The sequence below is a fragment of the Dreissena polymorpha genome, chromosome 14, assembly GCF_020536995.1.
Source record: "Dreissena polymorpha isolate Duluth1 chromosome 14, UMN_Dpol_1.0, whole genome shotgun sequence".
Lineage (NCBI taxonomy): Eukaryota > Metazoa > Mollusca > Bivalvia > Myida > Dreissenidae > Dreissena > Dreissena polymorpha.
In genome coordinates, this window is record NC_068368.1 from 12267356 (window position 1) to 12279594 (window position 12239).

Genomic DNA, 12239 nt, shown 5'->3' on the forward strand with positions numbered 1-12239 from the left:
TTTTCCTTCTTATAAACTGTGCACTCTACTAATGTGGACATTAAATGCCACGAATTTATAAAATTGGGCTTATTTGTTGGATCTTTAATTTTTGAATTTCTCTTTTTTTGTTAAGAACAAACTGAGAGTGAACTTTCGTTGGACATTTGAATTTGTGGTTGAGGAACACACACAAATCCACATAAATAAGAGTCAGACAAATAATATGTGAGCTGTGGTCTGTGAAAAGGGGATTTAATGCATGAACGTAAAGTGCAGTCCCAGATAAGCCTTGCAGTCCGCACAGGCTAATCAGGTATGCAGTCCGCACAGGCTAATCAGGTATGTCACTTTATGCTTTTATGATATTTACTGTTTAAAGAAAGTATCTTCTAAGCAAAAATCCAGTTGAGGCGGAAAGTGTTGTCCCTGATTACTAGTAGCCTATGCGGACTGCACAGGCTAATCTGGAAGAAACACTTTACGCACATGCATTAAACCCCCTTTTATCAGAGCACGGCTCATTGGTTTCAAAGTAAGATACTGGTATACCTTATGCAATTTACGTTATATTTTGGCAACTATGGAACAGAAAAACCAGCATGCTTTGCTTTTGTTTAAACTTGTTTTTCTAAAAGTTACCTTCCTAATAAAATTTATTTGGTTGCTGTGGCGTAATGGATATGGTGTCCGCCTAGCAACCGAGAGGTCATGGGTTCGATCCCCAATGTGGGAGCGTTCTCCCCCATAGACACCAAGTACTGGTTCTAGTCCCAGGAAATGGACTCGAGAGTGTTTCAAATCAGCCTTAGTCTTTTTTATGCAATTGAGCTAAAATAAATAGGTTTAAACTAAATTTATTAACAAGAGCTGTCAAAAAACAGAGCATTCGCCATTACTTCCCCTTTGATAATTTAATGTTTTCTGGTAATTATGATGAATGTGATGGCATAATCAATGGTGAACATGTGTAATATTTACGCAGTTATTTATATGCAAAATTAAATCTAAATTTATTATATTAAAACAAGAAACATGACCATGCCACAAAAATATAATTATTATTTTTCGTGTACCAAGTTATGTATTTCATTTTAAATTACTGTGCAACCCAAGCCAGCTCTGAATATAAGCTACCTTCACACACATATATCAATGCAAAACCTCAAAGTCTAGTTATTAAGCGAAAACTGTTTTCCTTTTTTTTTTATAGAAACAGTGACCTTCACCTTGACCTCATTGGCCCGAATTGCAAAGTCTGCATGTATTCTAGCTACACACCACATTTCCAAAATATACCTCAAAGCCAAATGATGTGCTATTTCTTGCAACTTAAGTATAGAGCCCTCCTTTGCCAACTCAAATCTTTACTGACTAGTCTCGAATGGTTACTTTCCAGGCTTTGGCCTTTAATGTCAATGTTTTTTAAGATAATCATGCAAGAGGAGGGGGAGTTGTCTAAGTGGAGATGTGGCTAGGCAGAACAGTGTTACAGCTGAAACAAGAGATGTGTTTGTGAAACACAATGACCCCTCCTGTGCTTTGAAGCAAAGCTACAAAGCAGCTATTTTAACCCTTTCCACTCAGAAGCAAAGTGAAAATGTCTATGTGCAAACAGCTTAAAACCAGAACAGCCTGTGAGTAACTCGCAGTCTGTTCAGGTTTTATGCTGTTTGCTGCTCATCAGTATCTAAGGGTTGGAAATGAAGCCTTTAAAACTTGAATCTAGTAAAAAGGTCTTACATTAAATTTAACGTTTTAAGGGACAACAAATGCTTATAAATACGTGTATAAGTGGTAAAGGGATAAAAAAAGTCCTAGGCCTGTAACTTCGTCAAAAATCAATTGACTATATTCAAACGAAAACTAGTTAGACTCACATACCAAAAAATCAGGTCAGTATCTGAAAAGTTTTTCGAAAAAAAATCCTAAAAACTTTTATTTTAGAGAAAATTGTTAAGTGGCTCGTTTTTCTTCAAAAATCGATGGACCAGAACAAAACTCAGACAAGATCTGTAAGTCATGCAGGTAGACTCACATACCAAAAAGCAGGTAAATATCTGAAAGTGTTAAGGAAAAAACTCTGTAAACGGAATATCAAACAGACTGATGGACGGACAGATGGACAGATAGTCCAACTGCTATATGTCACCCTACCAGCGACATAAAAAACACAGCCCTTAATGTACAATTGATTATTACAAGATTCTAGCAGCAGCGCAGTGAAATACTATCCAAGGCAAGAACAAGTAAACAAGAAAATATGTGAAGCATGGAAGTCAACAAGGGGAGAAACAAGAATATATTTACATATTAGACGATTTCTTTTTCATCTTAGCTAAAATAATATTTTCATAATTGTAAAGCAGAAACCTCAAATGTTTATTCTCTTCAAACACCTTTTTAAATACAAAATAATCAAATGCAATAAAAATTGTCTGATTCTATTTTTTTCCCAATCCTTGAATTATGTTCCAGAACTCTAATTTGTTAGTGCTACATCCAAAGTGCTTGTTTAGATTGCTGACATTATTGTTCATAGAGGCATTTATAAATGTCCACATGATAATTGTGTAACAAACTTACACCTACGACTTCTATAAAATGCCAGACTTTGGCAATTAATTCAAATATTTTTTGTTACACTGACACATTTGCAAACGACTGGCATATTTTAGATGCTGTCTTAACTAATGATGCTGTGATTTGTATTGTTTGTTGCAACTGGAATTCATTTATTTCATTTCAAAGGACAGTGATATAATCTGGTGTACCTTTACCATCCAAGGTGACATGTTCAGTATTTTGGTGGTATTCCATACATGGGAATGTTCAGTTGAGGCTTAGATACCTATTTAACCATTTACCACCACTTAGATATGTATTTAACTCTTTAATACTTAGATACATATTGAACCCTTTACCCCTTAGATCGTATTTAACCCTTTACCACTTAGATACGTAGTTGACCCTTTAACACTTAAATACGTAGTTAACCCTTTACCACTTAGATAAGTATTTTGATGCATTTGTAGAGCCTTGGAAAGTTAATATTTATTAAAGACCTTTCTAACTAGATTCAAGTTTTAAAGGATTCATTTCCAGCCCTAAGATACTGATGAGCAGCAAACAGCATAAAACCTCAACAGTCTTCAAGTTACTCATAGGCTGTTCTGGTTTTATGCTGTTTGCACATAGCCATTTTCACTTTGCTTCTGAGTGGGAAAGGGTTCACATCGGTACACTCAGATATTTATGATTTCAGGACTGCAGGCAGAGCACTGTATTTCCAGGTCAATTCCAATTGATTTGGGACACATGGGAGGCATTATATAACGTGCACAAATAGCACCACCTTCATATCTATGAGCAAAAACTAACAGTGTTGTTTTTTTTAAACACACTTCTTTTATATTTAACTTCAAAATGAGTTGTCTCTTCAAGAACTCCAAATTTTGAACACTTAACAAAAATTCATTTAAGTTACATGAAATCTAATGTTTGACAAAGTTATTGGCAAAATTGCGTTTTGAGTAAGATTAGAGAATTCAAGTGCATACAAGCGAGAGTTTGACACAAATTACCACAGCATAGCCTTTGCTAGTATTAGTTATGCTAAGAAATTATGTAAAAAACTAAACCATTCCTTCAGCTATTCACAAGGCATATTCTGAAAATAAGAAAAGGGGAGATAATTGGCACATACTAGTAGATAACAAAAGTGTCTGTTATACTTGGAAAAACCTTTGAAGGGCAAGTCAAACACATAAACACACATGTTAATTGGAATTCTGTCAGAAGTGTGGTCAGTTTGTCAGCTGTCAGACATGTTGTCCCTGTGTCAGACATGTAGTCAGTCTGTCAGACATGTTATCAGTCTGTCAGACATGTTATCAGTCTGTCAGACATGGGGTCGTGTTATCAGTATGTCAGACATGTTTTCAGTCTGTCAGACAAGTAGTCAGTCTGTCAGACATGGGGCCATGTTATCAGTATGTCAGACATGTTTTCAGTCTGTCAGACATGTAGTCAGTCTGTCAGACATGTGGTCAATCTCTCATACATGTGGTCAATCTGTCAGAAAAGTGGTCAGTCTGTCAGACATGAAGTCAGTCTGTCAGACATGTGGTCAGTCTGTCAGACATGTGGTCAGTCAGTCAGACATGTGGTAAGTTTGTCAGACACATGGTCACTCTGTCAGACAAAAGGCAAATATGTCAGACATGAGATAAATGTGCGACATTTTGTCAGTCTGTCAGACAACTGTTATGTATTCTTATTTCCTGAGAACTCATCCAGTGAATGTCTGACAAGTTTCGAAGAGTCTAGTCAAGGCTTAAGCAAAATGTCTACTTTTAGTTATTTGAGATACTAATCATTTGTGCAATCACATACATTACATAATGCAACAGACAAACAAATGGACTCTAATTAGCTGTAAACATCTACTACGACATACACATGTATTGACTTGGGCAAATAGCCAGCTGATCAAATCTATGCAAGAGCATAAAATATCTACAAACAAACAAATAATTTTTGGTCCAGAATGAGTGAAAGTACAGAATTTGCTTCTTGAGCACTTGGTTTACAAATTAATTCAGAAGTCTTAATACAGTGTTTCAGAAGACAAACTGAATTAATACGCCAAAATTAATTTCTCTGATCACTTGTGAATTAAGAACAATAATATACCAAAACCAACAAATATTCTCTTATTTTTAAACCCTTACTAAAGCATGTATATAAATACTACCTTTAAACAAAAAGAACCTAACTGCTTTGTTTAAACATGTAAAATATGAAGGATATTTGTTGGTTTCTTAAGATTATCCATTTTAACCCTTTACCACTTAGAAACGTTTTTTGACACATGTGCAGTCCTTTGGAAAGCTAAATTTGATAAAATAACTTTCTTCATAAATTCAAGTTTTAAAGGATTCATTTCCAACCCTTAGATACTGATGAGCAGCAAACAGGATAAAACCTGAACAGACTGCGAGTTACTCGCAGGTTGTTATGGTTTTATTCTGGTTGCAAAAGCCATTTTCCCTTTGCTTCTTAAGGGGTAAAGCATTAATTCAGAAGTGATCAGACAAATCAATATTTTCATGAGTGGCGCAGCTATGATCTCCAGAGGGATTTACTTGATAATCTACTGAACCCAACACATTTTCTGTGTATTTAATTCTTTTCTGCTTTTTGATTACATTTTAAACAGATAAAACTGTTATTTCTCCCTGGAATAGTAACACCATGACGCCATATTAACATTGCACACTAAAACATTAAAAATTATAAATAAAACACAAATAATCAACAAATCAATATATTCCCATATTATCCCAAATTACTATACTTCCCCATAAACCAAAAGAAAGCATAAAATAACAACCATTCTTTTCAAAAGTGTTGATTAAATTCATTTTTTTTCAGTTTTTTTTTCTTCTATTATTCATCCTTACTTAAATTTGTTGTAAGGTCTTAGAAAAGTGATGCATATGAGTGGTTACTTACATGTACCTCCCAGGACGTTTGGAATGCTCATCCAGTTCCTTGTCATACAACGTCATGAAGAACTCCAGACATCCGTCTGCCCCAAACCCTTCCCACTCGGTGTCAATGACAACCTGTCATGACATAACAACATACTTATAACAAATTAACATGATATTATAGCATGTCAATAACAACCTGTCATAACATGACAACCTGTTGATAACAACATTTCATGACATGACAACCTGTTGATAACAACATTTCATGACATGACAACAATAAATTGACAAACAGTACAGACATTTTGTCAACATTTCAAGGACAAACATTAATGACATAAAGTGTTGATAACATTCTGTCATGACATAATAAAATATTCATAACAATTTTTCTTGGTACAATAACATCAAGGTAACAATACACAATGACATGATAAAATATTGATAACAATCTGACATGACACAATAGCATGTTGAAAAGAGCCTAACTTGACATGATCACATGTTCTTCACATCCTGGCATGACAGGAAAATATTAATAACAAGGCTATTGTCAAGCAATATGGTCCCCTACCCGCTCCACCATTGTCAGAAATTCAATCATTTTCAGATTTTTGTTTTGTTTTTGGTTGCCATAGCAACCACAATTTTTGACGTAGGAACAAAATGAAATGACGTGCATAATTTCCATATTGCCATATATCCATGTTTCAAGTTTCATGAAAAAATATTAAGAACTTTTAAAGTTATCGCAGGATTAAGAAAAGTGGGACTGACTGACTGACTGACAGACAGACTGACAGACAGAGCGCAAACCATACCGGTGAAACTGGTAAGGGACAATAACCTGTCAGAAAACATTGATCAGTCAATGACAGCCCAAACTATGCTGTGCTCCAGCTAAACCCTAAATGGAAGGGTGCCCTGCCCTGCCCTTCCGAAACCCCTGCCCTTCTGAGGCCCCACCCTGCCCTTTTATTTATATTTTTATTTTATTTTATGATAATTTATAAATCTTTTATTACATTGTAATTTATTAATTCCTCATTGTAGACATTTTATTTGAATGGTTAACTAATTATAAGAATAATATATTCTAACAATTATTAATAACATATAAATTAATATGCAACAGAGCCCATTCCAGATATGCCTGTGTGCTCAGAAGTGCCCTTTTGACAAACTAGCCCCCACCTGCCGTTTATTATTTCCTAGCTGGAGCACTGCTGTGCAAACAATTATAAAATATTGATTTCAAGAACAATTACTCAAATGAGACGATGCAGTTACTTTATATTATGTGGGTTTGTTACAACCCTTAAGGCCTATTTGTGGCGCACAATCTCAGTGCGATGACCTTGACCTATGACCTGTTTGGGTTCGCCGGTATCCCCAGTCCATGTCCCGACCCTGTCCAGCTGTTCCATGTAGCAGGCGTTGACCCCTTTAGCTAACAAAACAAAAAGTAGAATAGTTATACCTCCTTTGTGCAAATAATTTTGTATGCAATTGCATATGAGTTTTGTTTTGGGAAAACTGGGCTTAATGCATGTGTGTTAAGTGTTGTCCAAGTTTTCTCTGTGGAGTTGGCAAAGGCTTATTACACTTTCCACTTACACTGGATTTTCTTTAGATGAGACTTCATTTAAAACAAAACAAAAATTTAATCAGAAAGTGTCGTGCCAGAAAAGCCTGTACAAACTGCACCGACTTATCTGGGACAATACTGTACGCATATGCATTGAGCCCAGTTTTCTCAGAACAAAGCTCACATAATGCAAAAACTGCAATTAACCCTTCGAATTTTAGAAGCAAATATAACATGGCTATGTGCAAACAGCAAAAACCAGGACAGACGAGAGTCACTCGCAGTCTGTTCAGGTTGAATGCTGTTTGCAGCTTATCAGCATCTAAGGTTGAAATGAAGCCTTACATACTTGAATCAAGTAAGAAAGGTCTTTAATTAAATTCAACTTTCTAAAGGACTACAAACATGTCAAAGATCGTATCTAAGTGATAAATGGTAAATTTACATGGATAAATGGATTCACAATGCTTCTGACTGGAAGGAAAAGAAGAATTTAATAAACAAGAGGGCCAAGATGGCCCTAGTTCGCTCAACTTTTTCTACAAGGCCATGTTCATTGCTTAGTTGAAAATTCAGTACTCTGGAGCATATTAGATTGGTTCTCTTCTGTTTACTTTTGCAGTGTGAGCATATGATTAATTCTGATTGAGTACTGTCTATTTGCATGGGTTTTTTACATGCAAACATTTGCAAGTAATGCTAATTCTACATGTGTTTACAAAGTTTTTGTAAGATTTGGACCTCCTGACCAAGATTTTGACCCCACATGACCCAATGTCAAACTTTGCATAGATATCATCAAGAAATACATCCTGGTCAAGGATCATCATTATTGGACCAAAACTATGGCCTCTAGTGTGTTTACAAGGTATCAATGGGACAAATCTTCTGACCAAGTTTCATGAAGATTGGACAAGAAATGTGCCCTCTAGAGTGTTTACAAGGTTTCTCAATAGCCAAATAAGGAAAACTGCCCCTTCCACTGGCGACCATGTTTTTCAACGGACTGGAACCACTTTTGAACTCAACCAAGATATCATTAAGACAACCATTTTGACAAAGTTACATGAAGATTGGGCATCAAATGTGACTTCTACAGTGTTCACAAGGTTTTTCTTTTTTTTTGACCTAGTGACCTAGTTTTCAACCCACCTTGACCCTGTTTCGAACTCGGTTGAGGTATCAATGGGACAAATGTTCTGACCAAGTTTCATGAAGATCGGACAATAAATGTGGCCTCTAGAGTGTTCACAAGGCAAAATGTTGACGCCGCATGACGGACGACTTACGACGGACAAAAGGCAATCACAAAAGCTCACCATGAGCACGTTGTGCTCAGGTGAGCTAAAAAATTAAACTATCAATGTTTGTATATTGGTTATTTTTACACTTGAACACTTCATGGTGAAGATCTCAAAGGAATCTCTGGTAAAGCCACTAACTGTATAAGGTGATTTTACATGATGTTTGTAATTAGTTCCTTAATGTTTGCTTGTTACTTTGATTACAGTAGTAGCTTGCATTATCATTGTCGAGTCTTGCTGTCAACACAGATAAGCAGATTATGCTTCGTTATTACTCTGGTTGTTTTATTAAAACTTTAATAATTATGGCGGTAAGTTGTTTTTTATTTGAAATCCACGAAATTACGTGTCAACGAATTAGTTGTTTTTTATTTGAAATCCACGAAATTACGTGTCAACGAATTAGTTGTTTTTTATTAAACCACGAAATTTCATACCGACGAATTTCTATACGTTTACAGTATATGGGTTATATATAACACATCTACATGGGATGGGTTAAACACCACATTCATACTGAATGGGTTGCACACCACACAACAACAGGATGTGTTACACATCACACTTACACTTGATGGGTTACACACCACACAAGCACATGATGGGTTACACACTAGACTTACACAGGATGAGTCCTATCGCACAAGTTGGATCGTCCAACCCTCCAGACATTAGCGTCCCCACTGTGTCATTCACAACAGCATCAACAACAACGTTCATCTCCTTGACATGAAAAAAAGGGGCAAAATAATAAAGATTTCATGATGATGGTGATTGATTGTATAAACGCGCTGGTACTAACTGCTTTTAAGATCATTCCATTTTTTGTATCACTATATTAGCCTCTTTTGGGAAAACGGCTTAATGCATGTGCGTACAGTGTCACCCCAAATTAGCCTGTGTAGTCCGCAGACTGGATTTTCATTTGAAATAGAAAACAAAATCCACAAAAGCAGAAATTGTTGTCCCTGATTAGCCTGTGCAAACTGCAACAACTTTTCTGGGACTACACTTGACGCACATGCATTAAGCCCAGTTTTCCCAGGACTCGGCTCATATCAACAAGTTGACCTACCCCTTTCCTCGTGATTGCCTCTTCCAACATAGCCACCACCTCCTGACCTTCGACCCCGTCACAGTGAAGATTTTTTGTCCAATGGGTGAGCACAGCGCGATTCAACGCTAATCGGACACAGGGAAAGGCAAATGTGAACCCCAATGGAATGGGGTCGCTCCTGTTCAGGAGCTTCCGTTGCTTCAGAAAGCGGTGAAGGAATTTTGCGAGGTAGTCAAAAAGCTGAAATCAATACTGGTAAGTAAGAAGTTGCAAACAAATGAAAACATCTTTTTTTCTAAAGTAAATGTCTGCAAGTATAGTAAAGAATAAAATTCCTATATAGTGTATCTATTCAGATATATCCAATCTTGCTAGTGTCAAACTCATTTGTGAATGCCTAACAAATTAAAGATACTTGGAAAGCAATGGAATTCACAGGGTTCGAATTTCATGGTGGATTCATTTGGGAGGTCTTACATTCGTAAGACTTCAACTTTAGCATTAACTTTTTTGTTATCTATGCCCAATTGCAATCATTTATGAATGCTAAGCCCCATCTGGCATAATGCAAGTGGAATGCCCCATTAAAACAGCTTGTTTATTGCATAAATGCATGCATCCGTCAGTATATGATTAGGCCCCTAATTGACAAATGCACAGCTCTAATTCTTGTTGCTATATTACACATAGATCAGAGATATGTTTATGACATCCAGTCAGACTGACACCTTTTTATTTATTTATTACTGTTTTAAAATTACAATTAAAACTTGCTGCGAAAATTGTTCACTCAATATGTAAACTTGTAAATTCTTAAATAAACTAGAAAACTAGAGCTTTGTCACAGACGTGACGTATACCCCCACGTGCCGCATTGACACAGACTATTTTGCATGCTGTCTTCACAAAACAAGAGAATCCAATTTATGGCGATTTTTAAGAATTATAATGCCATTATCATTTATGGCCATTTCAACCTTTGAACTCTTGAATTCTTTCGCATGACAGGCCGTCCAAATTTATGGCCATTTTTGTACTTTTAAACTCCGAGTGTGACCTAGACCTTGGAGTTATAATTAATTTTTTCGCATGACACATCGTCCAATGATTGTGAACAAATGTACCAGGTATTTTTAAAATCTCACAATTAATGACATAGTTTTTGCCCTGACAAGATCATTTATGGCCATTTTTTACCTTTGAACTCACAGTGTGATCTTGACGTTGCAGATATAAACGTAATTCTTTCGCGCGACACACTGTCCAATTATGATGAACAAATGTGCCAAATGAAATTTTCGGGACAGACAGACCGACAGACAGACAGACCGACAAACAGACCGACAAAGTGACTCCTATATAGCCCCCATTACCAGTAATGAGGGCATAATAATATCAAGTTTATACAAACATTTATACAAAAGGAAAAATCTCCTTGTCTTCTACACAACAAAGTGTTTTTTTAATGACCATGTGCAAAAAATGATGTTAAACATGTTTCAGCAATATGTTTGCATGCCCAATACAAAGAATAATATGACAAAAATGTGTAACAAAATGGTAAATATAATTTGTTTATTTTAAAGCATTCAACTACTTATTTGTGGATGCTCATTTCCCGTTGAAATTATTGTTTTTATTTACATAATTTAAACTTAACTACAATGAATGTTGACGTGTGTTTTTAATCTTGAATAGTACATTTAAAATATGACGATAACATTGTATCTTTTTAAACAAGAAGGACTTTAAAAATAATGTTAATGGACAAATTGTACCCTGAAAATCCTACTTATGCTGTGGTAATAACATCTGTAAATATTCTCAGAATCAATACCTTCTCTACGTGGCGTAACCATGAAAAGCAAGAAAATCAGGCCTTCAAGAAAATAAGTGATTTCACAGTAACAAAGTTTAGCACTACTTATGAAGTGACCGTTTAATACGAACCTGCTCTCCTGTTCCATCAGTGAGCAATGTTTCTGGAACAAATCCATTTTGACTGTCCACTGTGCATGAGCCGTTGTCAAGGGTGACCAACTCCAGACGCAGATGGTGACTACCAAAGTCCAGGGCCAGCATCTGTCCCTTCTCTGTGGGAAACAAAATTAAAGGGGCCTTATTCTGGAAAAGCAAGGCTCAATGCATGTGCGTTACCACTTTACCACTTAGATACGTATTTTGACGCATGTGCACTTGCTTAGAAAATTAAATTAAATTTTAGACCTTTCTTACTAGATGATTAAAGTATTAAAGGCTTCATCTCAAAACTTTAGATACTGATGTTCAGCAAACAGCATAAAAACCTGAACAGACTGCCAGTTACTCGCAGGCTTTTCTGGTTTTATGCTGTATGCACATTGCCATTTACTCTTTGCTTCTAAGAGGAAAAGGGTTAAAAAAAATCCATAAAATATTAGTGTTGTCCCTGATTAGCCTGTGCAGACTGCTCAGGCTAAGCTGGGACAACACTTGATGCCCATGCCAAGTTTTCCCAGACAAGGCTTAATTATAGAATGGTTGTGAGACAAAAACCTATAAACTACTCATCTCTACGTGAGTCAGTTTTTACGCAATTAATACATTCAAATTTTTCATCGTGCATGAGTAATTGTCAAGTGTGACCAATTCTGTATGAAGAAGGTACCATGGACGCCAATGTCCACAGCCATGGGTTTGCATAAATGGAAGTACAGGATTTATTTGAGCCTCATTCTAGGAAATCTGGGCTAAAAGTTTGCGTGTTAAACGCCAGCCCAGATTAGCCTGTGCAGTACGCAAAAGTCTATTCAGGACCACACTTTCAGCTTTAA

General features: G+C 36.1%; 1 protein-coding gene across 1 annotated transcript in view; it reads right to left on the reverse strand.

Annotated features, from left to right (window-relative positions):
• The window catches only part of LOC127857177 (hexokinase-2-like), a 73671-nt gene that overhangs the window by 12328 nt on the left and 49104 nt on the right, over positions 1 to 12239 (reverse strand). The window contains exons 15-19 of the mRNA XM_052393594.1: positions 11377 to 11519; positions 9445 to 9666; positions 8993 to 9092; positions 6848 to 6927; positions 5497 to 5609 (exon numbers count right to left, since the gene is read on the reverse strand). Of these exons, the coding sequence (XP_052249554.1) occupies positions 5497 to 5609; positions 6848 to 6927; positions 8993 to 9092; positions 9445 to 9666; positions 11377 to 11519 (658 nt within the window). The remainder of the gene's footprint in view (positions 1 to 5496; positions 5610 to 6847; positions 6928 to 8992; positions 9093 to 9444; positions 9667 to 11376; positions 11520 to 12239) is intronic.